Below are 26,990 nucleotides of genomic sequence, written 5' to 3'. Positions count from 1 at the left end.
AGAATTTCATAGCTCCCTCAATTGGAATGGTTGATAATTGCACTGGCTGGTGTTTCTTCATATTCATTCCTGGAATGTGAGGGCTGCTGGCAAGGTCAGCACTTGATACCCATCCTTTTTTGCCATTAAGGTGGTGGTGAGCCGCCTTCTTGAACCGCTGCAGTCCATGTGGTGTAGGTACACCCACCGTGCTGTTAGGGAGGGAGCTGCAGGACTTTGACCCTGTTGCAGGCAATGGCCACCCTGTCGAGTGGTTCACCCCCACCCCCGCCCCACCACAGTGATGGCCTGGCTGATTTTTGTATTTTTTATTTAAAGATTTTAAAAAGTAGCTGTGAGGGAACCTTCTTGTTGAAGTGGCCTCCCAGTTGCTGACGGTAAGTCCTCACTTTACTTTGCAGTTGCATTCCTGAAAAGCGCAACTTTAAGTGAAACAACTGTAAGTGAATTAGATCAGATTTTCCCATTATAACCAATGTAAAATCTGTAGTTTGGTTCTGTAGGACCCTTCATCAGAAATAAACATTAAGACATTATACCCTGTAAGTTATAATATTGTACATTGCTAAATTCCTATATTGGTAAATGAAATAACTTTAAGTAAAATAAATATAAAAATATAACTTTCTCCATGCCTCCTGCTTGCTGCCGATCCTTCTCGCTGAACCTTCCTCTTGCCAACCCATTGGCTTGTGACCTGTCCTGCTCCCAAGCCAATCCCTCTTGCTGCTGAACCTCTGACTCATGGCCTCCCCTCCTCCCTGACCCGCCGGTCACTGTGGACCCTTCTTCCTGTCAAACTACAGACTCACAGCTTCTGCCGCTATATGACCCTCCCTCTCTCTGCCAAACCTTCAGTTTGAGGCCTCTCCTGCTCCCCAAGTGTCCCTTCCACTCGCTGGACCTCCCATTCCCCGCCTCTCCTGCTTGCCCCCTCCCTCTCCTGAATGCATTCTGTGAACGAGGGCTCTGGAGATGAATGGCAAGAGGCTGGAAGAGCAACTTTGACTTGTCGGAGGTAAGCCACAAACCAGAGGGTCGGCAGCAAGAGGGAGGGTCAGGGAGCAGTAGAGGCTGCCCAAAATGGAGCCAGTCAGGTCACGTTGTCCTACATCAGACCCAACATGAAATAACTTCAAAACTAAACTTCCAACGCTAAACACAAACACAGGCCCCATTAACTGACCAACATTAAAGTGGAACAACTTAAAATGGGCAACTGAAAACTGGGACTCACTGCACTTTGCACTGCAATCAGGTGCTGCTCCAAAGCAGGAAGGCCTCTGATTGGCCCTCCAGCTGCCCGTGACCCTTAACTGGGCTGGGAACCCATGCCAATTAAGTGTTTACCCATGTAAAAATCTTAACTTTAATCGGCTTCCCCAAGAGACGGATTTCTGACCCGAAATCAAACCCAGTTCCTGTTGCCCACCTCCGTGGCACAAACTCAGACCCTGGGTTAGGCCGGGCTGGCGGTAAGAACGCTGCGATTGATTTTAGGGTGTGCAAAAAAAAGAATCACTGGGGGTTCCTGCTCTACAAACATAGTTTTTATTAGGGTTGATTGGATAGTATTAAGGCAGGTGGGGACAGGGTTGAGTTGGTCTCTGATGTCCCTTTTAAAGGCATCAAGGGATATGGGGAGAGAATAAGAGTATGGTGTTGAGGTAGAAGGTCACCCATGACCATATTGACTGGCGGAGCAGGCTCGCCGAATGACCTACTCCTGCTTCCATGGGCAGAATTTTTCCCTCACCAGTCGGGCGTGCACCTGACCCGAACAAGAATATAATATTGCACGATGATGTTGGGCGAGCGTCCTGATGTCATCGCGATCTTTTGCTCGGCGAGCAAGTACTGGAGCTCACCGCACGGGCACTGCCAGTATGAGTGGTGAGGAGATAGTTTGCAGCTGGTTGCTTTTTGGCAGCTTCATCTCTGTTCGAGGCTTCATTCTTAGCATTTCCAGGCCTCATTGCTGTTTGCCAGGCCCCTGGAGGATTCAGGCCGTGTGGATCCTTCCAGGTATCAGACAGCCCGCCCTTACCCTGGTAATGGGGATTGTGGTCTCTGCTGGAGGCACCTCCTCTGAGGAGGAAGAGAGGGGCAGAAGGGAGAGGAGGCCAGGTGTCCCCATGCAGCTCCCAGGGGAGGGACCTGTGGGAGGAGAGACGCAGGCACAAAGGGTGCAGGGCCAGCAGGTAGTCCAAGGCAGGGGATGCAGAAGATGCCACTATCCTGCTGCCAGGGTTTACAGGTGGCGGTGTTACTACCTTTTTTTTATTATTCATTCACAGGATGTGGGCATCGCTGGGCTAGGCCAGTATTTATTGCCCATCTCTAATTGCCCTTGTTCAGAGGGCATCTTAAGAGTCAACCACATAATTGTGGGTCTGGAGTCACATGTAGGCCAGACCCCAGGTAAGAAGGCAGATTTCCTTCCCCAAAGGACATTAGTGAACCAGGTGGACTTTTGCCACAATCAGCAATGGTTTTATCATTAGACTTTTAACTCCAGATTTTTATTGAATTCCATCTGGTGGTGGGATTCAAACTCAGGTCCCCAGTGCTTTATCCTGGGTCATGGGATCACCGGTCTAGTGACAATACCACTATGCCACCACCTCCCCTAGCTACCTCAATATATCTGAGGTCAGCTCCGACTGTGTGGGTGGACACCCCATGCCAGTGGCTCTGAAGGTCACAGTGACCCTCAACTTCTATGCCTCTGGGTCTTTCCAGGGGTCAATGGGGGATCTGTGTGGACTGTCCCAATCAGTTGTCCACAGTTGCGTCAGGCTGGTGACAGAAGCTCTGTTCAGGTGGGTACTGACCTTTATTCTTTACTGTACCGACGAGGCCAGCCAGGCTGAGCGAGCCAGAGGCTTTGCAGTGATTGCTGGGACCCCCCACATCCAGGGTGCCATAGACTGCACAAGTGGGCATTGAGGCGCCAGCGGGTCAGCCGGGTGCCTTCGTCAACAGGAAGAGATTCCACTCCACGAATGTGCAGATAGTGTGTGATCACAGGATGCAGATTCTACAAGTCCATGCAAGGTACCCAGGCAGCTCCCACGACACCTACATCCTCAGACACTCCCAGGTGCCGGGGCTCTTCAGTGCTGCAGCCCGGCTGGATGGATGGATGGCTGCTGGGTGACAAGGCTTATCCATCAAAGAGGTGGCTCATGCCCGCCTCTCCGCCACCCGAGAACAGAGGCAGAGAAGCGTTACAATAGGAGTCATGCCTCCACAAGGGCGGTGGTAGAGAGGACCATAGATCTTCTCAAGATGCACTTCTGTTGCCTGGACCATTCAGGGGGAGCACTACAATACCCCCCAGAGTGGGTATCACTGATAGTGGTTGCATGCTGCACCCTCCACAATCTGGCATTGGCAAGGGGGAACCCACTGGAGGAAGAGGATCTTGATGCAGCTGCACAGGCCACAGATGATGAATCCAGTAGTGAGTCTGAAGAGGAGCATGGTGAAGAGAATGCTGAGGGCATGGAGCCAGACCTCGGTAACCTCCAGGGAGGCAAGGACACCAGGGATGCCTTGACCCAAAGCTCCTTCAGCCAGGCTGCCAAGGATCTGCTTCCACCTCATGCCAGGGCTGCTGCCTCCATCCCGGATTCTGAAAGGACTCTTTCATTTGAACACAAGGAACACTCAGTCACTGTGCAATCAAGTTCAGAGCCACATAAATCTAGCATTTCATTCTGCCGTACGCTGCACCAATGAAATAAAAAGGTGAAGCATACTCAGGCCATGATGACAAAACCAGATTTATTTCATTTTGACAAGTACAGACTATTTACATCAACCTCAATGGTCTTAAGTCCCAGAGCTGAATACATTAACTAAACATGAAGGAGCATAAAATCCCCCGTGAGCTGTCCCTATTCTGCTCATCGTGCCTTTAACTTGCGTTTCCGAGTGCCACGTCTTTGTGCTCCCCCCGTCGCTGGCACCGGTATTGGAGGCAACTGCTGACTCTGCTGTCCTGTTGGCCTTGATGACCTTGGCGGTCGTCCTCTGGCCAGTGGAGCCTGTGCTGGCCCGGCCTGGGAGGGAGCGGCCAGTGCCAATCCTGGCATCTCCCCAGTCATCGCAGCCTCATCAGACGCCATGGTCACTAGCAGAGGGGCAGAGGAGCTGCTGCCATCATCTAGAGCGCCCTGAGAAGAGCCCGTGGAGATAACAGGCAGCTCGTGCACCAACGTAAGGTCACATTGGACTTCCCTGCTCACTATTGATGGATGGGTACCTAGCTGGGATACTGGGTGCCTCATCCATCTCCCGCACTGACACTGACCACCTGAGATTGGTACCTCATGGGTGAGATGGGTGAGGGCTGCAGGTCCGAGCGCAACCCCAGGAACCCCTCATTTTGCCCATGGAGCTGCCTCTCCACGAGAGTCGCCACTCTCTCAACGGAGGAGGCAGTGCACTCAGTCATGACGGTCAACTCAGTGCTCATACTCCGCATGGACTCCTCCATCACAGAGACCATGGCACGCAGACCCTCATGGATCTCCGCCAGATCCTCCCACTGGACATCCAGCATCTTCCGCCTAACAAACGACTCCAGAGGCTCATCATCAGCCTTCGACTGAGCATCGTCCTGGTCTCCAGCAGTCCTCTGACTCCCAGTGCCCTGGGCACTCTCTGCCACAGCTGGCATCACAAGCGATTGTGAAGTGCCCTCAGCAATGTGCACCGAGATACTAGCCGCCACTCTAATGTCCACCAAGGTGCCTGTATCTGCTTCAGAGAGTGGGTGTGATGCAGGTGTCAGGGGTGGCCCTTTGGGGTCTGCAGATCGGACACCTGCTGGCAAACCTAAAAGGGAGAAGAAGGACACGTCAATAGTTAAATTCGTGACACTGTCGCTGCACATATCAGGCACCCTGGTGAGACATTGGAGATCTGCATCATGATGCCATTGTCTTCCAACAATCAATGGGGACTCCAGGTTCGAGACTACACTAGAATGGTCACACAAGCCGAGAGTCTCGCCTCTGTGCACTGCGCTCTTACCTTCGTCTGGCACCCCCACCTCTCCGCAACCAGTTGCATGGGGAGTTTGCCAGCTCTCTAGCTCATCCATCATATTTGAACCAGGAGAGCAGTGCCAGGTTGGGTGGCCCTCGGTCTGTATGTGCCCTCTCAGCTTGGTTATGGCTCATCTTCTCCTGAAAGGACAGAGGAGCATTGATTAGTCCACTCTCTACCTGCAGCCCCATTGCAGCCTGGCCAACCCCAGTTGAGGAACACCTCACAGGGCACATCTGAGTCGTGGCCTTCGAGCCTCAAGGCACTCAGTCCAAGCAGCCAGGTCTCACCCCCTTGGCCAGCTCCAGCATCATTGGCAGTTGGCATTCAGACTCTAGTGCCCCTGAGGTCCACGGGGGGATGGCCAGACCTTAACATTTCTGCACACTGACCCCTGCCAACATGGTACTCACTCTTCCTGAGCTCAGCAGGTCATCGAAGTATCCTGGCACTGCACCCATGTGCGCCGCACCACATCATAGCTGCTCACCCAGGATGCCACCTCCTCCCATCTCTGGGGACAAGGGTGTCCCTCCTGGCAGCCACCTCCTTCAGCAGGATGGCGAGGCACTCGTCAGAAAAGTGAGGGGCTGAGTGCTCACCCAACCTGCCCTCCTGCCCGGCGTTTGCTGCCGCAATCGAACGCATCGTCTGAACGGCCGCCAGACGTCCTTCCCTGGCAGCCACTCTGGGCCGTCTTTGTAGTGGGCACCGGGTCTCCAATGGACCCAACGGCTAACAGACCCATGACCGCGCTCGGCCCTTCCTGGTCAGTGATGATCTGCGTTTCACACTGAGCAGGCCTTCACTGACCTGCCAGCGTGAAATCGCGGCCAGGGCTCGATCACAGGCAGTGGTGAGTTTTGCGGCCACTCCCAGGTCAGCCCACCCTCTACACCCGCCCGACAAGGGCAAAATTCAGCCCTATGTTTCTAGATTGAATTATCTGGCAATCCCATCCAGGTTCGTACAAAAATAATGGCCTCCTTGGTCCAATATAATGGGCTAGTGAAACCCATAGCAGTAAGTCCCGAACTTTCAGGAAAGGTTGGAACGATGTTCTCTTGTTAGCAATTAACAAGGAGAACCTAGAATAGTGAACAGAAAATAGATTCTTCATTCTTTAGTACCAGAAATAAAAGTTGGGATTTGATAAATGTGTGTTTCCAGAAAACACAATTGACTGCAGGTAAGTTAACAAAATAGTGTTCAATTTCAATTTCTGCAAAGATATTTTTCCAGTCCATCTTCTTTTAAAAATTACAAGCAAATTTTAAGCATCATGGCATTTGTACTCTGACCTATTTGTTAGCCTGAATTCCTTCAATAGCGTTGGATTTTCACACCTTGACAAGGAAGGTGTGGTGAATTCCACTCATCGACAAGCCCATACTCTCCTGGTTCGTTGCAAAATTGAAGGTCCTGACTGCAGCAAAACACGTACATTTACGTTATAGAGTAAATATGAATAGAAACAGTGAGAAGGATGTTATTTTGAATTACGGTTGGTTTTGTGGGACTGTTTTGAGGCGCAGAGAAATGTGAAGAGCAGTTTTGTCTTGACAATCCTGATGAGGTCATTCCATTTTTTTCAAACACTGCCGCCAGGTTTTAGGAATGATGATGGTGTCCCTGCTCTGTTCAGCCACCTCTCTGTATGCCGTCTGCCATCTGAAAGGAGCAGGACCTCCTTCCCCGACTTTCCCTGTTCAATAATTACCTCTGCGACAGTATCAAAATATTAAAGTACCCTGTCTACCAAAATTTTTGCTGCGTCTATTTTATTCATTCATGGGATAGGGGCGTTGCTGGCTGGTCCAGCATTTATTGCCCAACCCTGATTCCCCTTAAGCTGCTGCTCCAGAAACTCAGTTTCCACACACTACCTTTAAGATAAATAAATTTAAGAAGCATAAGAAATAGGGGCAGGAGTAGGACATCAAACCTGCACCACCCATTCAATAAAATCATGGCTGATCTTGTGCCTCAACTCCACCTTCCCGCTCTATCCCCATCTCCTTTATTTCCCATAGCATCCAAAAATCTATCAGTCTCTGTCTTCAATATGCCCAACAACTGAACAACCACCGCTCTCTGAGGTAGGAAATTCCAAAGATCCACAAACTTTTAAGTTAAGGAAGTTCTCCTCATCACACTCTTAAATGACAACCCCCAGTTCTTAACTCTTGAGTAGCATCCTCATTTCCAAACAGTAAGGTGGTCATGAGCAGTGCTTGCAGCTCAACAGTCACATTGAACTGAGACCAAAACAAAAACAGAATTACCTGGAAAAACTCAGCAGGTCTGGCAGCATCGGCGGAGAAGAAAAGAGTTGATGTTTTGAGTCCTCATGACCCTTCGACAGAACTTCTGCCTGAATCCTGTCCTCACAAAGGAATGACGTCAAAAATCACATGACTATGGCGAGCCACAGCACAGTGTGCAAAGGCACTTCTCCAAACAGAGAGGATGTGATTGGGGAGGCAGAGTGTATGTTTTCAGGCAGGAAGATGTAATTGGGCAGGTGGAGCTGGTGTAATTGGGCAGGTGGAGCTGGTGTATTGGGAGGGTGGAGCTGGTATATTCAGGCAGGTGGAGTGGGATAGCCTACCCTGATGCCTGATGCATTGCACACATGAACGTCAACCTAACTAACTCCTCCTTGAGTTCTAGCAGCAAAGCTAGCCATGGAACATACACCGAAGAGTTACACAGCACTCCATGAGGCAAGGGACGATGGGAGCTACCCCAAGTACGATGAGTGGGTTTCCCTGGTTTTGATCTTCACAGAACTATTGTAGACTTCCACATTGATGAAACCTGCATCATAATAATCGACAACAAGAAGCATTACTGTGTGTGTGACTGGACTCTTGACAAATTCAATTTTACCCTGTTTGAATAGTGAACACCTTCTTTACAGAGACTTACAAACCAAAATGGAAATAAACAATGCATGTAACCTCATTAAGCTTCATTCACAATCTTTAGCCACAGTGAAGGACAAAGAAAAAATAATGTGACCTTATAAGCTTTGGCATGTGCATTTTTTGTATCTTTTATCTGCTCCATTGAGACAAAAATCACTGTTGACTGAAGGGCACAGAAGTCAAGGATTGAGCACAGAAATTAAAACTGCATTTAACTTCATTTTTTCATCCACTCTATTCATTTAATATTTCCATTGTAGCAGTGACAGATAGCCCTATTACTTCAACATTCCACTCTGCAGCCTAAAGGAACATCAATTCTACAAAAGTAAACACTGAAGATGTAAAATGAAAATAGTTTAAGTGCTGCATGTAAAATTTACTGCCTCTTTGTATGGAGCAGCAAAAGTGACTACCTGCTGTTCTTGGTGAATTATGGTGCTCCAGTCTCTGGGTTTTGTTTAAAAAACCTAACTAAGTTCACTTTGTTTTTTTTTGAGGGAGGATTTGCAAGATGATCTGAACCCCACAATGATTTGGGTATGCCCAATAATTCACTGAAAGGCATACGTGTACATGGGGTGGATATTCACAATTGATGGGAATTTTCAGAGTAGTTGTAATGTCAATGTGGGAGGTTGTCTACTCCAGGGACTGCAGCAGTTCAAGAAGGCAGCTCACCACCACCTTCTGTTGGGCAATAAATGCTGGCCCAGCCAGCGAAGCCCACATCCCATAAATGAATAAAAAAAAGGTCATGTTAAAAATTTCCAGTCCAACAACAAAACTGTGCATTTACATTGTGCCTTTAAAATAGTAAAGCATTCAAAGGTGCTTCACTGGAGCATTATTAGACCAGATTTGACACTGTGCAACTTAAGGAAATATTCGGACAGGTGATCAAAAGCTTGGACAAAGAGGTAGGTTTTAAAGGACATCACTGGAGGAGAACAAGGTGGACAGGTTCAGGGAGGCAATTCCAGTTCTTGAGGCTTAGATAGATGTAGTCCTTCCCTCAGCTGCGCTTGAGATGTGAAACAGATTTATCAAATTAAGACAGATGCCTGATGTGAATCTCCAGTGGATTTCAATTGTGAATTAAAATATAGAACAAGCATTAGACAGATAATTTAATTAAGACCTCCTGTTGTTGACTGACAGGAAGAGCCTTCACTATAAATCGAGAGTAGAGAATGGGGATATCTGTACGTTCCCTATGGCAGTTCATTTTTGTGAGTAAAACTGAAAGTCTAAAGGAGATTTGGAGCCAGTGCCGTTGAATCAGATTTGTTTTCATCTGATGGTTCAGTCCCATTGTGTGTGTGTCTGTGTGTGTAAGAGTGTGCATGTAATATATATTTTATTTTTGAAAGAGGAAAATACTGAATCAGAACATTTATATATTCTATTTTTTTCCTTTATTCTTTTATGGAGTGAGAGTGTCACTGGCAAGGTCAGCATCTGTTGCCCTTAAACAGAGGGCAGTTAAGAGTCAACCACATTACTGTGGGCCTGGAGTCACATGGAGACTAGACAAGGATAATAAATTTCCTTCCCTAAAGGGCATTAGTGAGCCAGATGGATTTTCACAACAATCAATGATAGTTTTATGATCACCATTACTGAGCCTAGCTTTATATTCCAGATTTATTGATTAAATTGAAATTCCATCAGCTGCCAAGATGGGATTCAAAGCCACGTCCCAAGAGCAATTAGCGTGGGCCTCTAGATTACTAGTCCAGTGACATTACCACTTCACCACTGTCTTCCCGGCAGTGGTGTAATGTAATGCATCTGAAGACAGGCATGTGAAGGAATAAACAGAGAGAACCTACTGCATGTGGTGGGGAGATCTAGAACAAACCTTAAAGTCAGAACTTGGCCACTCAAGAACGATGACAGGATGCATTTAGGATGCAGGTAGTCGTAGGTGTGGGGGTGTAGTTGGGGGGTAGTTATGGGTCAGGAGGGTAGTCGGGGGGCAACGGGGTAGTCGAACAGTCTGGCAGCGCAGTGGGGGACCTGGGGAGTGGTGGAGGGGGTAAGTACTAAAGTTATCCAGGGGTTCAAAGTGGTCTTAATTCTTCAAACATTTTCTGGGTAACAATTCTGCTAAGAGAGTCGGAACCTTCCAAAGTCTCTGACTGAAATCGGAGTACAGTTTCAGATGGTTCCCAGTTTAGGGTAATTGCCCATCAGAAGGTTGAACTTCCCAGGTAATTCCTGTGCAGTCCTTGCATAAGACTTCTGGGAGGAGGCCCTCCAGCACATCAGCTGGGATACCTCCTGGGTACAACCCTCTGGAGATCTGAAGTGTTGGGCCAATATATAGGAAATGGTTGATATATCCAACCAGCGCTTGTGACAATAAACATAAACAAATGAACCAAGTACTTCATGACTTACAAGACTCTTTGTTTATGTTCTATCCTGGTCACACTGACATCAACCCATTGCTGCGGTGCAACAAGGCTGATGGTTTTGGCAGCCAATGAAGTGAAAAATGGCCCCTGTTAGCCTTAGTGCTTGCATTTTTAACATGCAGGATGATCGTAGCTGTCAAGTGGTTAAAGGAGGTGATTTCAGTAAAATCCTATTGATTCAGGCCAGCAGCTGCCATGGAGAGTTCATGCTTCAGCAGCTGCAGGTGCTGGGGAAGTACAAAACATTCTGCACCGATGAAGCAGCATCTGCTGCTCTGGGAATAAATCAGAACTGACTGAAATGGGGCAGAAAAACGGTCTAAAAAAAAATTGAGGCACAGATGCTAAATAGTTTTTGTGTTCGTTTTTAGACTTGTCTCTGCTTTTTATTCCTTTTCTAGATGCCACACACACTAGGTACTCTGTAGCAAACCAATGGAGGAGTTGAAAATATTTGAAGTTAGAAAGGTCACAGGAATATAGTACCGTATAGCAGGGTTCCACAGAAAGCAATGAGATAAATAATCAGTTTAGTGGTACGGTAGAGGGATGAATGTTTGTCAGGATAATTGGAGAACTCATGGCCTTTGAAGCTTCTACATCCACCTAAATAAACAGAGAAGATCTAATCCAAAAGATATCATCTCCATCAATGTGATGCTGTATCAGCACTGCATTTTTTTAATGTACTCATTCACATTTATTCATGTGTGTGTAGGCGGTGGGAGGGAGTGAATGTATAAAATGGTGGATGAGGTGCCAAATCAAATGGGCTGTTTTGTCCTGGATGGTGTCAAGCTTCTTGGATGTGGTTGGAGCTGCATTCATCCAGGCAAGTGGAGAGTATTCCACTCCTGACTTTTGCCTTGTAGATGGCAGACAGGCTTTGTGGAGTTAGGAGGTGTGTTATTTTGTGCAGAATTCCCAGCCTCTGATCTGTTCTTGTAGCCACAGTGTTTAAAAGGCTAGTCCAGTCCAGTTTCTGGTCAATGTAACTCCTGGGATGCTGCTAGTGTGGGGTTCAGCAATGGCCATGTCATTGAATGTCAAGGGGAGGTGGTTAGAAGATACTCTCTAGTTGGAGATGGTCAGTGCTTGGCACTTGTGTGGAGTGAATGTTACTTGCCACTTTTCAGCCCAAGCCTGAATGTTGTCCTGGAAGTGCCAGCGTCAGATAATGGGTTTAAGGCCAATCCACAATATTAACACAAGGCCTCTTGACTTAGGAAAGAAGAGTGTTGTCACTGAACCAAACTGACACACTCTAGTTTTAATTTCTATCTGTTCAGTCTATGACAGATTGAACTTGAGAGGGGCTGCCCACTGTGTAAACAATACTAGCATTGCTTATTGTCTTTATCAGCATGATGTAATAATGAAGATTGCTAAAGCATCATCAACCCTGTCATTGCATTGAAAGCTGTGCCCAGCTCCTCCGTACTGTTTCCTTCCCTCTGCAATAGTTTCCCTTTAATGCTGGTTAGACTGAGAAAAAGCCTCTTTGTACAAAGAGGTCATACTCATTTCTGTAACACTAAAGGTTGAACTACTTCATTTTATAGACAATTTCAGTTTCTTCAAACCAACAATAAACAAGGAATATGTAGCACATAGATGCAGCTGTGCGCAGGTAAGTACTGTTAATCAAATTCTCCTCTGGTGCCAGTAATGTTTGGTGGAGGTCATGGGTTATGAATAAAGCCCATTCCCATTGGGTTTTTGGCAGTTACACACAGCTATTTGCACAAGTGCCTTTTGTGCACAGGGGCTCCAGTTGATCTGCCAAATCACTGAGTACTGTATTAATTTCTTCATTCAGTAGACAAGACTAAATTGAGAGGGTAGAAATTTAAAAACATGTGGGACACTAAACCATCTGGATCACATACATTAAGCACTGGAAAGCCCTTTCCTGTCAGTTTAAGAGGAATAAGGCACTCACTTGTAATTACCTCATCCTCAAATCATAAAGCGATAAAAAATTCCAATTTTTGTGAAAGATCTGAATATTTTGTTGATGGCTGTTGGTGGAAAGAACAGGAATCGTCATTTGCGTGATATGAAGTCGGGCTCTTTGTTCTGTTGTACGCTTGGGTATTTCAGACGTTCCGTAAACCGTGATACAGTGGCTGGAGCATTTAGTTTCAGAACTCCTGGAGTTTTCTGGTGAGCAAATATGGGGGAATTGTACACCCCCCCCCCAGCCTGCGGCTTTCAGAGCATTAAATTAATGACCAAAATTTTATGGGCTGACAGTGTGGAATTTCCCATTATGTGTTCTCAGTGTGGACCTGCAAATACCAGCTGACCTGTCCAAACTGCAAGCAAAGCGCTTCCCACTTAAGTTTCTGCAGTGGTTTCTTTCTGATCAGTATGGGTTTTTTAAAAGCAGTAACTGTTTACATTCTTGTTTAAATTATTTCATATCGGAATCAGGCTAAACAATAAGCCTTGCATTTGATTTAATGGCACCAACTAATGGGGAAATGTATTGGATGCATTATATAGCTACTGAAGTGTAACAGTACCTACTGCCAATTGTGAACTTGTGTGAACACATGTCCTGGTGTCGCTGATTGAAGTTGCAGATAAAGTCATTGGCAGTGCCTGTTTTGGTAAAATTGTTACTCAGTATTAGGCCAAGGGAAGATCTTGATTCTAAAACCTGGATGGAGCTGAATAAATGGATCTGATCCAACCAGGCAGAAATTATGCTATAACTGGCCTTAGTGTCACTGGGCTTTAGTTAAGTGGAGCAGTGGGAAGGCAAACAGCCAGGATCAGCAATCCTGATTGTTATCTTATGTGAATGTTCACTGGGGACTTGTTTGAACTTAGATTGAGGGCCATCCACAGTTAAGTAACTCTTTATTTGGGTTCACACATGAAAATTGGTTTTGGGAGCAAGCGACCGGAGGAAATACACTGTCTATATCGAGAAAGAAGTTCTGTTTACATCCAATGTTATCACATATCTCAGAAGCAACAACAGCTTGTATATCGATAGCACCTGTAACATGGAGGGATAGACTCACTGACCTACAGTGGCTCCCCATTAAGCAATACCTTGATTTTAAAATCACATCCTTGTTTTCAAATCCCTCCATGGCTTAGACCCTCATCTCTCCGGTCCCCTCCAGCCTACAAGTCTCTGAGATATCTGCACTCCACCAGCTTTGGTCTCTCTAGAATCCCCAATTTTAACCCTACCACCAACTGGCCGCCATAGTATTTGCTAAGGCTGTCAGCTCTGGAATTCCCTCCTTTCCACTCTCTACATTGCTCTCTTCCCTTAAGATGTGCTTTAAAAACTATTTCTTTGATTAGGTTTTCGGTCACCTATCCTAATATCTCCTTAGGTGGCTCAGTGTCAAATTTTACATTCCTGTGAGCACCTTAGAACATTTTACTACTTTGAAAGCGCCATATGAATGAAGTTGCTGTTGTTGATCATAACCTGATCAGCCCAGTGGAAACCAGGTTGTAAAATCTGTTGGAAAGTTTACCTGCTGACAACCCGCTCCTGTTCCCACTGCCGTTTATTGACGTCATTGGGCCTCAAATGCAAGGAGAGATAAGGAGGGTCTAAGCCATGGAGGGATTTGAAAACAAAGATGTAATTTTAAATCAAGGCATTGCTTAATGGGGAGCCACTGTAGGTCAGCGAGTCTATGCCTCCATGTTATAGGTGCTATATATATGCCAGCTGTTGTTGCTTCTGAGATATGTGATAACATTGGATGTAAACAGAGCTTCTTTCTCAATATAGGCAGTGTATTTCCTCCAGTCTCTTGCTCCCAAAACCAATTTTCATGTGTGAGCCCAAATAAAGAGTTATTCAAGCGATTGCAGATCAGACTCCAAAACTAATATCCACCCCCCCCCAAAATTCCTACTGCTGAAGTTAGGGGAGTTTTGCACTCGCCTCACACTCCACCACCTCCACCACACTCACAATTCCTGCTCCAGGTTAAAATCAGGCCTTCTCTCTGCAGGTTCATCATGACCCATGTCTATTGGGGTGGGTTTAGTTTTGGATGAAGGCAGAGGAGTTCTGACTTCAAAGATCTGGGCTGCAGCACCAGGTTTTTCACGCTCATAAATGGATGATTACTTTCACTTGAAGGACGGGAGTGGCATATTCCGTCAGGGAATTTCCCTTGTCTGAGACGTGGTTCTTCAAATAACTCATGGCATACTTAGAAAAGGGAAGGCTCAGCTACCATTGACGTCGGCAGCAAGCCTTTATGTCAACATGCTAAATGCTGAGCAAACATTTTAAATCTGCTTCTGGAAGAGTGTCATTTGCTGTATATGAGTTTTATAAGCTTTGCACAGTTAGCATGGCAATTATAATTAATCACTCTCCCTTCCTTCTGTCTTTCTTCAGGTTCCACAGGCCAAAACAGTAGTGTTTTAGCATCCCTGCAGCTGCAAGGAAGAGCCATGCAGCCAGCTCTCGATATGAAACACTTACTACCCTTTCGACTAAACACCCCCTCCCCCGTTGGATTATTTCCCAACTTCAACACAGTAAGTCCTCTTCTAGCCTGTACTGTTTCACCTTTAAGGAATATAAATTGCAGAGAGAGAAAAATAGTACTTATTTTCTTATTAAACCGGTGTCTGAATTGCACAGTGGTCTATGAATAAATATAGGGGTGACGGCACCATTGACCCACAGATTTGAGGGGGTGACGCTGGGAACTCTGAAGCAAGGTTCCCCGTCAGTCGCAAACTGTTGTTTTCATCAGTTCGACCTTCAACGTGATTTCACAGACCCCAGCTGATGTTAGCTGAATTTGGTGGCTGGTGTCTTGCTTGAAATGTTTCCAGAGGATCAATTTGCTTCAACATAAAGCACTAAAATATGAGCAATAAAAACTCTACCCAAGACAGCTGAGGTTGGAAAATTAATCTCAGCTCTGGGACGTGATTTTGATTCGACCCTGGTGGAATGAACGTCTGTTCCCTTCGTCGGCTGCAAGGGGCCTACAAAGTACAATTTTGGATTTATCTTTTCTCTTTTTCATCTTTTTTAATATCACCCCAGTCCCTTTAGGGTGATTGATGGGGCAACATTGGCCACAGCTTTGCTCTGAATTGGCAGCTTCACTTGGAGATGCCGTAAGGATGGGTTGGTGTCTGAAATGGGTAACTTTGCATTGATGATGTTGGAAAGCTGTCCCAAAATTGAGATTAATAAAAGTCGTTGCAGGTGAGTAGCAGCAGTCTACAACCGGCCTGTACTATAGCTGTTCTGGAAGTACTTGGGTCTAGACTTTTAGTCCCTGCTGGGGCCAGGAATGGAAGCGGGTGGGTGCTGAAAATAGCACCCCTGGTCGATGTGCCAACTCGCCAGCTCCACCCGCCCCCCGAGCTATTTTCAAGATGGCGTCATGGGGCAGCCAACCTACCTGCCACACATGGTGGGTAGCCAATCAGGCTCATTTGGGGTTGCCAACCCTCCAGGAGTAGCACAAAGCCTCCAGGAATTGAAGACAAATCTCCAGGACGCTGCTGTATGCAACCCTGGGGAAAAACCATGGGGATATTAAACAAGTTTTATTTTGTCATTTTCTTTACCGGGTATAACAATTTTGAAAATGGAAAAAAAGGCCGTTTGGCTGACAGTCAAGCATCATCCAGTTGGGTGATGAGTCTTTTTGCTCTCCAGTTGGTGAAGGAAGGCCTTACGTCACAAGAATTGATTGGTCGACTAACGGCTGGAGCATGGGGGCAAGTCATATGATGAATCCTCCAGGAATACATTTAATCACAGTTGGCACTCCTCGGTTAATTAAGGGCCACGTAACACCAGTTAAAGGCCGGCTGCGTTTTTCCAGGCTACCTGCAGGTTCCTGGGGGCAGTCGGGACCAAGTTATGTGCCTGAAGACAGTCTTCTGGTGGCAGGCTGAGTGGGCCAGCACTCCAGGCAGGCTGCGGGCCCTCCCTGCCAGCCTTGATTCAGCAGCAACTGCAGGCCACCCTGTGGAGGGGCTCCTTCTTCATAGTGCTGACCCAACTGCAAAAAGCCAGTTTTTATTTAAACTTTAAATAAGTTAGAGAGAGGGTACCTCCATTTCGAAGCATCGTCTTCCTTACCATTACATTCTGCTGCTGCTTTCACATTAGAAGGCCTCTGATTGGTCGTGTAACTTGAAGCGCTCTCCTGACACGCTTAGTGAGTTTGCCTTTGGCCCATCAATTACTGCCCCAGAGAAAAGCACAAATGAATGGCCATGTCATTGTGCAGGTTTCTGAACCCACTGAAATGGGTCTTGAACCTAGAACCATGTGACTCAGAGGTGAGAGTGCTACCCACTGAGCCACAGCTGACAATGTCATACGCTTGTTAAATAGTCACTGTATAACATACTGGAGCAAAATACTATCCCTAATTCTGCTCCTTCCTTAGCCGAGGGTGCTGAGGCCAATTATAACATTATTACCTTTGGAGTGATGAGATCACCTAACTCAGCAAGATTTGGAATGAAACTTGGCATGTTCCTGCTCTGTACAACTCAACTCCTCATTAGCTAGTGTCTTTACCAATTGTCACAACCAATCGCCGGACAAGATCTCCAATTTTGTTATGATCTGAGTGAGGAGGAATGAGCTGGCTCCCCTTCTTTATTCAACCTCCTCGGTTAGGTACAACAAGGTTATTTTTTAAAAACCTTTCCCCGTGCATACCTCTTCCTAGTCCAAATGTATTCACTTTTATTAAGGAGCTAAAATGTAGGTTTATTAGTTACTGAAACTCAAGAAAATAATAAAAATGCAACACACATAACACACAGATCAGAAATGAGAAGTTAAGAGTCTAAATAAAAGTTTTAAAAATGTACACAAATCAATCCGTCGCTTGTCCGTAAGGTGTAGATGACAGTACGTTGCAGCCGTTAAGTTGGGTGATTCTGTAGAGCTGATCTTGGCAGGTTCGCAGTTAGCCGGAGACACATGGCTCTGCAGTGTAGCTAAAGAGGGTGTCCTATTTCCTTTTTGATTGTGGCTTCTGCTGAGACTTCCCTCCAGCAACAGAGAGAGAGAGACTTTGCCTGCAAACTGCAGGGGTGACTGGTTGGTGTTTTCTCTTGTTTTTGTGTCACTCACACAGCACGCCAGCGCACCAGCACACACTGCACTGTTTTGCAGCTAGCTTTTTAACCCATTTTTCCCTGTGTATTCCCAGGGGTGGTGGGGAGAGCCGGTGGGGAGGTGGAAACAGGCATGTCTGCGCCCAGAGTCCATTTTTTTCCATCTCAGACCATTTTACACATTCTGAGATATAAATCAACAGGAGGTGGATTTTTGGGTGACTGCTGAAATGTTTAAATCAATCTTTTATCTCCGCAACCATAGGAGATTAAAGTTCAGTCTTTTGCATCTTTCGTATCTCCCTTTCAAGTGTCTCTGTTGAAGAAGGCCATGACACCTTTTCAGGTGCAACATTCCACATTCTCTCAGGACTGGCCTGTCAGCATAATCCACATAGGAATTTTCCAGAAAGTGGTCACTTTACGTTATCAGCTATCGTTTGCTCAGTGTCTTTGCTTGTATTTCTTTTAAATAAAAATCATAGATCTTCCTTAAAAGGTTTGGTATGCACGTAAGTAATTTGTGGCTGTAATCTGCTTTCCATGGCACAATCTAGACAACTCGCAGGGATTTTATTTTTTACCATTGGCTTTATTGCACCAATAACTTGTATTCTGTAATGTATTGGGGGAAAATTTGCTTTTCTTTGACTGTCTTGTGTTGGGTGCACTCAGTCCTTCTTGGTTAATCTGACGGATGTGCAGTTAGCTTCCTAGAAGACACACACTGAATAGTTTGAAAACTACTGCCCCTACCTTGATGGGTATAAAAGTAACTAAAAAATAAAAATCACTTTCTTTCTCTCGGGTTGTAAATCAATAAATGTTTTAATTGCCACGGTAACCTGCTTTACTCCAGGATTTGCAGTTTCACTAATTGGAGTAAGATTTTAATGAGTGAATAATTGTGCCATTGATTCTCTAAAGTGCAGCCAGCAATTTACATATATTCCCAATTGATAAATGATCATCTTCCTGAGTGCCCAGTGCATTTGCCAGGAGATTTTGTGGACATGTGGCCAGAATCTTAGTGATAGATGCCGACACAGTTTATGGGAATAGGGTGGATATATAGCCATCTTCCTAGTAGCCTGGTTGACATGTATGCTTCAAGCCATCTCATTTTCTAGTAATTAGATTAATAAATGCCTCAACTGATATCCCAGAAGGAAAATCAGGTAAAACTTGGGAATGACTGGTACTGGTCCAAACTGTGGTTGCATTTTGAGTTATACAAGACCAGTTCAGACCAGTATCAGTCATTTCCTAAGTTTTACTGATTTTTTCCTTCTGGGAGGAAGTTATATCCATTTTTCCCACTGAGCCTGTGAATCATGGTGATCCAGATGTGGAGATGTATCCTCATGCCTGGCGATATGGAGGACTGTGAGTCTTCATTCCTGAATTGGAAGGAATCCAATACCAGGGGTCTTAATGGAGATTTGGTTGTTCCCTCCAGCAAATTGGATGCTGTTGACATTTATGTGAATCCTTGGTAGACATAGACACTTGCTGAAACGCAATGTAAATGAGCTGAAGGTTGTTCTGTATGACATTGATGCACGACTGTGCAAGACACTGGATGAACATTTAACCAGAAGCTAGATTCAGAAACACATCTGCTATTAACTTTTTCGTTACTAACAATTCTCATTTTGTCTGTGACCTTGTTCTGAAATCCATTTGTAGCTCTTGTTCATTGCCGTGCTAACTGTCTTCCTGACAGTTGTAGTTTGGCTAATAATAATTGTGTACCATAGCTATCAAATATTAAGACTGTATTTTTAATTGAGAGTACCACAAGTAAGATAAAGGACATACTGCACTTGGGTATCTTATGACAGCATAGTCGCTATGTGTAACATCATTTGATGTCCCAGTGCCACAACTTAGTCCCAGGGGCATTGAAAATGGTGGGCCCCATTATTGACAGGGGCAGATTTTCAGACGGGAAACTTGGATGTTTGGGTTTCTCCGCATGCTGTAAAATTCTGATTCCACGGTGTGCATATTTATTTTTTGACAGGATCTCCGCCCAGAAGTCTCTCTGATTGACAGGGTTGGCTCCCAGTCAGGTGCAGGCCATAACCCCAGGTATGGAGTCTGCAGCTGGGACTGCTGGGGTAGAAGGTGGGGCGTCTGTGAGTCCAATCCTGGGGAGGGAGGGGATCAAATACCTGATCAGGGGTTGTAGTTGGGGGTGGGGGGTGTGTCTGATCCCAGGGAAGCACATAAGCTTCGAGTGGGCAGGAGAACAATCCTGCTCTCACTGACCCAAAAACAATGCTATGAAGGCATTTACCTTTAGTCTGAAGCTGTCCTCATTTCCCTTGAGCTGCCGGGTTTCCTGAAACCTGAGAAGATGGGTTGGCCAGGGTGAAACCTGTGAAGAAAGTTAAATATCGAAGCTGCAAGAGAGACTCCAGTAAGCAGAGTGGGGCTGTAAAGAGAGAGATTCAGTGTGCAGAGTGGGGCTGTAAAGAGAGAGATTCAGTGTGCAGAATGGGGCTGTAAAGAGAGAGTTTCAGTGAGCAGAGCGGGGCTGTAAAGCGAGAGTTTCAGTGAGCAGAGCGGGGCTGTAAAGAGAGATTCAGTGAGCAGAGCGGGGCTGTAAAGAGAGAGATTCAGTGTGCAGAGCGGGGCTGGAAAGAGAGAGATTCAGTGTGCAGAGCGGGGCTGTAAAGAGAGAGTTTCAGTGAGCAGAGCGAGGCTGTAAAGAGAGATTCAGTGTGCAGATTGGGGCTGTAAAGAGAGAGATTCAGTGTGCAGAGTGGGGCTGTAAAGAGAGAGATTCAGTGTGCAGAATGGGGCTGTAAAGAGAGAGTTTCAGTGAGCAGAGCGGGGCTGTAAAGCGAGAGTTTCAGTGAGCAGAGCGGGGCTGTAAAGAGAGATTCAGTGAGCAGAGCGGGGCTGTAAAGAGAGAGATTCAGTGTGCAGAGCGGGGCTGGAAAGAGAGAGATTCAGTGTGCAGAGCGGGGCTGTAAAGAGAGAGTTTCAGTGAGCAGAGCGAGGCTGTAAAGAGAGAGTTTCAGTGATCAGAGCGGGACTGTAAAGAGAGATTCAGTGTGCAGATTGGGGCTGTAAACAGAGAGATTCAGTGTGCAGAGTGGGGCTGTAAAGAAGAGATTTAGTGTGCTGAGCAGGGCTGTAAAGAGAGAGATTCAGTGTGCAGAGTGGGGCTGTAAAGAGAGAGATTCAGTGTGCAGAGTTTGGGCTGTAAAGAGAGAGATTCAGTGTGCTGAGCGGGGCTGTAAAGAGAGAGATTCAGTGAGCAGAGTGGGGCTGTAAAGAGAGAGATTCAGTGTGCAGAGTTTGGGCTGTAAAGAGAGAGATTCAGTGTGCTGAGCGGGGCTGTAAAGAGAGAGATTCAGTGAGCAGAGTGGGGCTGTAAACAGAGAGATTCAGTGAGCTGAGCGGGGCTGTAAAGAGAGAGATTCAGTGAGCAGAGCGGGGCTGTAAAGAGAGAGATTCAGTGTGCAGAGTGGGGCTGGAAAGGAGAGATTCAGTGTGCTGAGCGGGGCTGTAAAGAGAGAGATTCAGTGAGTAGAGCGAGGCTGGAAAGGAGAGATTCAGAGTGCAGAGAGGGGCTGTAAAGAGAGAGATTCAGTGAGCAGAGTGGGGCTGTAAAGGGAGAGATTCAGTGTGCAGAGTGGGGCTGGAAAGGAGAGATTCAGTGTGCAGAGTGGGGCTGTAAAGAGAGAGATTCAGTGAGCAGAGTGGGGTTGTAAAGAGAGTTTCAGTGAGCAGAGCGAGGCTGTAAAGAGAGAGATTCAGTGTGCAGAGTGGGGCTGTAAAGAGAGAGTTTCAGTGAGCAGAGCGGGGCTGTAAAGAGAGAGTTTCAGTGAGCAGAGCGGGGCTGTAAAGAGAGATTCAGTGAGCAGAGTGGGGCTGTAAATAGAGAGATTCAGTGTGCAGAGTGGGGCTGTAAAGAAGAGATTCAGTGTGCAGAGTGGGGCTGTAAAGAGAGAGATTCAGTGTGCAGCGTGGGGCTGTAAAGAGAGAGATTCAGTGTGCTGAGCGGGGCTGTAATGAGAGAGATTCAGTGAGCAGAGTGGGGCTGTAAAGAGAGAGATTCAGTGAGCAGAGGGGGGCTGTAAAGGGAGAGATTCAGTGTGCAGAGTGGGGCTGGAAAGGAGAGATTCAGTGTGCAGAGGGGGCTGTAAAGAGAGAGATTCAGTGAGCAGAGCGGGGCTGTAAAGTGAGAGATTCAGTGAGCAGAGTGGGGCTGTAAAGAGAGAGATTCAGTGTGCAGAGTGGGGCTGGAAAGGAGAGATTCAGTGTGCAGAGAGGGGCTGTAAAGAGAGAGATTCAGTGAGCAGAGTGGGGCTGGAAAGGAGAGATTCAGTGTGCAGAGTGGGGCTGTAAAGAGAGAGATTCAGTGAGCAGAGCGGGGCTGTAAAGAGAGAGATTCAGTGAGCAGAGTGGGGCTGTAAAGAGAGAGATTCAGTGAGCAGAGTGGGGCTGTAAAGAGAGAGATTCAGTGAGTTGAGCGGAGCTGTAAAGGGAGAGATTCAGTGAGCAGAGTGGGGCTGTAAAGAGAGAGATTCAGTGTGCAGAGTGGGGCTGTAAAGAGAGAGATTCAGTGTGCCGAGCGGGGCTGTAAAGAGAGAGATTCAGTGAGCAGAGTGGGGCTGTAAAGAGAGAGATTCAGTGAGCAGAGTGGGGCTGGAAAGGAGAGATTCAGTGTGCAGAGTGGGGCTGTAAAGAGAGAGATTCAGTGAGCAGAGCGGGGCTGTAAAGAGAGTGATTCAATGTGCAGAGTGGGGCTGGAAAGGAGAGATTCAGTGTGCAGAGTGGGGCTGTAAAGTGAGAGATTCAGTGAGCAGAGTGGGGCTGTAAAGAGAGAGATTCAGTGTGCAGAGTGGGGCTGGAAAGGAGAGATTCAGTGTGCAGAGTGGGGCTGTAAAGAGAGAGATTCAGTGAGCAGAGTGGGTCTGTAAAGGGAGAGATTCAGTGTGCAGAGTGGGGCTGTAAAGAGAGATATTCAGTGAGCAGAGCGGGGCTGTAAAGAGAGAGATTCAGTGAGCAGAGTGGGGCTGTAAAGAGAGAGATTCAGTGAGCAGAGTGGGGCTGTAAAGAGAGAGATTCAGTGAGTTGAGCGGGGCTGTAAAGGGAGAGATTCAGTGAGCAGAGTGGGGCTGTAAAGGAAGAGATTCAGTGTGCAGAGTGGGGCTGTAAAGGGAGAGATTCAGTGTGCAGAGCGGGGCTGTAAAGAGAGAGATTCAGTGAACAGAGTGGGGCTGTAAAGAGAGAGATTCAGTGTGCAGAGTGGGGCTGGAAAGGAGAGATTCAGTGTGCAGAGAGGGGCTGTAATGAGAGAGATTCAGTGTGCAGAGTGGGGCTGTAAAGGGAGAGATTCAGTGTGCAGAGTGGGGCTGTAAAGAGAGAGATTCAGTGTGCAGAGTGGGGCTGTAAAGAGAGAGATTCAGTGTGCAGAGTGGGGCTGTAAAGAGAGAGATTCAGTGAGCAGAGCGGGGCTGTAAAGAGAGAGATTCAGTGAGCAGAGCAAGGCTGTAAAGAGAGAGATTCAGTGAGCAGAGTGGGGCTGGAAAGGAGAGATTCAGTGTGCAGAGCGGGGCTGTAAAGAGAGAGATTCAGTGAGCAGAGCGGGGCTGTAAAGAGAGAGATTCAGTGAGCAGAGTGGGGCTGTAAAGAGAGAGATTCAGTGTGCAGAGTGGGGCTGGAAAGGAGAGCTTCAGTGTGCAGAGAGGTGCTGTAATGAGAGAGATTCAGTGTGCAGAGAGGGGCTGTAATGAGAGAGATTCAGTGTGCAGAGTGGGGCTGTAAAGGGAGAGATTCAGTGTGCAGAGTGGGGCTGTAAAGAGAGAGATTCAGTGAGCAGAGCGGGGCTGTAAAGAGAGAGATTCAGTGAGCAGAGTGGGGCTGTAAAGAGAGAGATTCAGTGAGCAGAGTGGGGCTGTAAAGAGAGAGATTCAGTGAGTTGAGCGGGGCTGTAAAGGGAGAGATTCAGTGAGCAGAGTGGGGCTGTAAAGGAAGAGATTCAGTGTGCAGAGTGGGGCTGTAAAGGGAGAGATTCAGTGTGCAGAGCGGGGCTGGAAAGAGAGAGATTCAGTGTGCAGAGCGGGGCTGTAAAGAGAGAGATTCAGTGAACAGAGTGGGGCTGTAAAGAGAGAGATTCAGTGTGCAGAGAGGGGCTGGAAAGGAGAGATTCAGTGTGCAGAGAGGGGCTGTAATGAGAGAGATTCAGTGTGCAGAGTGGGGCTGTAAAGGGAGAGATTCAGTGAGCAGAGTGGGGCTGGAAAGGAGAGATTCAGTGTGCAGAGCGGGGCTGTAAAGAGAGAGATTCAGTGAGCAGAGCGGGGCTGTAAAGAGAGAGATTCAGTGAGCAGAGCGGGGCTGTAAAGAGAGAGATTCAGTGTGCAGAGTGGGGCTGGAAAGGAGAGATTCAGTGTGCTGAGCAGGGCTGTAAAGAGAGAGATTCAGTGTGCAGAGTGGGGCTGTAAAGAGAGAGATTCAGTGTGCAGAGTTTGGGCTGTAAAGAGAGAGATTCAGTGTGCTGAGCGGGGCTGTAAAGAGAGAGATTCAGTGAGCAGAGTGGGGCTGTAAAGAGAGAGATTCAGTGTGCAGAGTTTGGGCTGTAAAGAGAGAGATTCAGTGTGCTGAGCGGGGCTGTAAAGAGAGAGATTCAGTGAGCAGAGTGGGGCTGTAAACAGAGAGATTCAGTGAGCTGAGCGGGGCTGTAAAGAGAGAGATTCAGTGAGCAGAGCGGGGCTGTAAAGAGAGAGATTCAGTGTGCAGAGTGGGGCTGGAAAGGAGAGATTCAGTGTGCTGAGCGGGGCTGTAAAGAGAGAGATTCAGTGAGTAGAGCGAGGCTGGAAAGGAGAGATTCAGTGTGCAGAGTGGGGCTGTAAAGAGAGAGATTCAGTGAGCAGAGTGGGGCTGTAAAGGGAGAGATTCAGTGTGCAGAGTGGGGCTGGAAAGGAGAGATTCAGTGTGCAGAGTGGGGCTGTAAAGAGAGAGATTCAGTGAGCAGAGTGGGGTTGTAAAGAGAGTTTCAGTGAGCAGAGCGAGGCTGTAAAGAGAGAGATTCAGTGTGCAGAGTGGGGCTGTAAAGAGAGAGTTTCAGTGAGCAGAGCGGGGCTGTAAAGAGAGAGTTTCAGTGAGCAGAGCGGGGCTGTAAAGAGAGATTCAGTGAGCAGAGTGGGGCTGTAAATAGAGAGATTCAGTGTGCAGAGTGGGGCTGTAAAGAAGAGATTCAGTGTGCAGAGTGGGGCTGTAAAGAGAGAGATTCAGTGTGCAGCGTGGGGCTGTAAAGAGAGAGATTCAGTGTGCTGAGCGGGGCTGTAATGAGAGAGATTCAGTGAGCAGAGTGGGGCTGTAAAGAGAGAGATTCAGTGAGCAGAGCGGGGCTGTAAAGGGAGAGATTCAGTGTGCAGAGTGGGGCTGGAAAGGAGAGATTCAGTGTGCAGAGGGGGCTGTAAAGAGAGAGATTCAGTGAGCAGAGCGGGGCTGTAAAGTGAGAGATTCAGTGAGCAGAGTGGGGCTGTAAAGAGAGAGATTCAGTGTGCAGAGTGGGGCTGGAAAGGAGAGATTCAGTGTGCAGAGAGGGGCTGTAAAGAGAGAGATTCAGTGAGCAGAGTGGGGCTGGAAAGGAGAGATTCAGTGTGCAGAGTGGGGCTGTAAAGAGAGAGATTCAGTGAGCAGAGCGGGGCTGTAAAGAGAGAGATTCAGTGAGCAGAGTGGGGCTGTAAAGAGAGAGATTCAGTGAGCAGAGTGGGGCTGTAAAGAGAGAGATTCAGTGAGTTGAGCGGAGCTGTAAAGGGAGAGATTCAGTGAGCAGAGTGGGGCTGTAAAGAGAGAGATTCAGTGTGCAGAGTGGGGCTGTAAAGAGAGAGATTCAGTGTGCCGAGCGGGGCTGTAAAGAGAGAGATTCAGTGAGCAGAGTGGGGCTGTAAAGAGAGAGATTCAGTGAGCAGAGTGGGGCTGGAAAGGAGAGATTCAGTGTGCAGAGTGGGGCTGTAAAGAGAGAGATTCAGTGAGCAGAGCGGGGCTGTAAAGAGAGTGATTCAATGTGCAGAGTGGGGCTGGAAAGGAGAGATTCAGTGTGCAGAGTGGGGCTGTAAAGTGAGAGATTCAGTGAGCAGAGTGGGGCTGTAAAGAGAGAGATTCAGTGTGCAGAGTGGGGCTGGAAAGGAGAGATTCAGTGTGCAGAGTGGGGCTGTAAAGAGAGAGATTCAGTGAGCAGAGTGGGTCTGTAAAGGGAGAGATTCAGTGTGCAGAGTGGGGCTGTAAAGAGAGAGATTCAGTGAGCAGAGCGGGGCTGTAAAGAGAGAGATTCAGTGAGCAGAGTGGGGCTGTAAAGAGAGAGATTCAGTGAGCAGAGTGGGGCTGTAAAGAGAGAGATTCAGTGAGTTGAGCGGGGCTGTAAAGGGAGAGATTCAGTGAGCAGAGTGGGGCTGTAAAGGAAGAGATTCAGTGTGCAGAGTGGGGCTGTAAAGGGAGAGATTCAGTGTGCAGAGCGGGGCTGTAAAGAGAGAGATTCAGTGAACAGAGTGGGGCTGTAAAGAGAGAGATTCAGTGTGCAGAGTGGGGCTGGAAAGGAGAGATTCAGTGTGCAGAGAGGGGCTGTAATGAGAGAGATTCAGTGTGCAGAGTGGGGCTGTAAAGGGAGAGATTCAGTGTGCAGAGTGGGGCTGTAAAGAGAGAGATTCAGTGTGCAGAGTGGGGCTGTAAAGAGAGAGATTCAGTGTGCAGAGTGGGGCTGTAAAGAGAGAGATTCAGTGAGCAGAGCGGGGCTGTAAAGAGAGAGATTCAGTGAGCAGAGCAAGGCTGTAAAGAGAGAGATTCAGTGAGCAGAGTGGGGCTGGAAAGGAGAGATTCAGTGTGCAGAGCGGGGCTGTAAAGAGAGAGATTCAGTGTGCAGAGCGGGGCTGTAAAGAGAGAGATTCAGTGTGCAGAGTGGGGCTGTAAAGAGAGAGATTCAGTGTGCAGAGTGGGGCTGGAAAGGAGAGCTTCAGTGTGCAGAGAGGTGCTGTAATGAGAGAGATTCAGTGTGCAGAGAGGGGCTGTAATGAGAGAGATTCAGTGTGCAGAGTGGGGCTGTAAAGGGAGAGATTCAGTGTGCAGAGTGGGGCTGTAAAGAGAGAGATTCAGTGAGCAGAGCGGGGCTGTAAAGAGAGAGATTCAGTGAGCAGAGTGGGGCTGTAAAGAGAGAGATTCAGTGAGCAGAGTGGGGCTGTAAAGAGAGAGATTCAGTGAGTTGAGCGGGGCTGTAAAGGGAGAGATTCAGTGAGCAGAGTGGGGCTGTAAAGGAAGAGATTCAGTGTGCAGAGTGGGGCTGTAAAGGGAGAGATTCAGTGTGCAGAGCGGGGCTGGAAAGAGAGAGATTCAGTGTGCAGAGCGGGGCTGTAAAGAGAGAGATTCAGTGAACAGAGTGGGGCTGTAAAGAGAGAGATTCAGTGTGCAGAGAGGGGCTGGAAAGGAGAGATTCAGTGTGCAGAGAGGGGCTGTAATGAGA

The 26,990-nt window shown here is 47.4% G+C and overlaps 1 protein-coding gene across 1 annotated transcript in view; it reads left to right on the top strand.

Annotated features, from left to right (window-relative positions):
- The window catches only part of znf385c (zinc finger protein 385C), a 232,985-nt gene that overhangs the window by 69,371 nt on the left and 136,624 nt on the right, over positions 1-26,990 (top strand). The window contains exon 2 of the mRNA XM_041217487.1: positions 14,802-14,944. Coding sequence (XP_041073421.1) covers positions 14,802-14,944 — 143 coding nt within the window. The remainder of the gene's footprint in view (positions 1-14,801; positions 14,945-26,990) is intronic.

The sequence above is a fragment of the Carcharodon carcharias genome, chromosome 23, assembly GCF_017639515.1.
Source record: "Carcharodon carcharias isolate sCarCar2 chromosome 23, sCarCar2.pri, whole genome shotgun sequence".
NCBI classification, from domain to species: domain Eukaryota; kingdom Metazoa; phylum Chordata; class Chondrichthyes; order Lamniformes; family Lamnidae; genus Carcharodon; species Carcharodon carcharias.
Note: the sequence above shows the minus strand (reverse complement) of the source record. Positions and strands in the feature narration are given on the sequence as shown.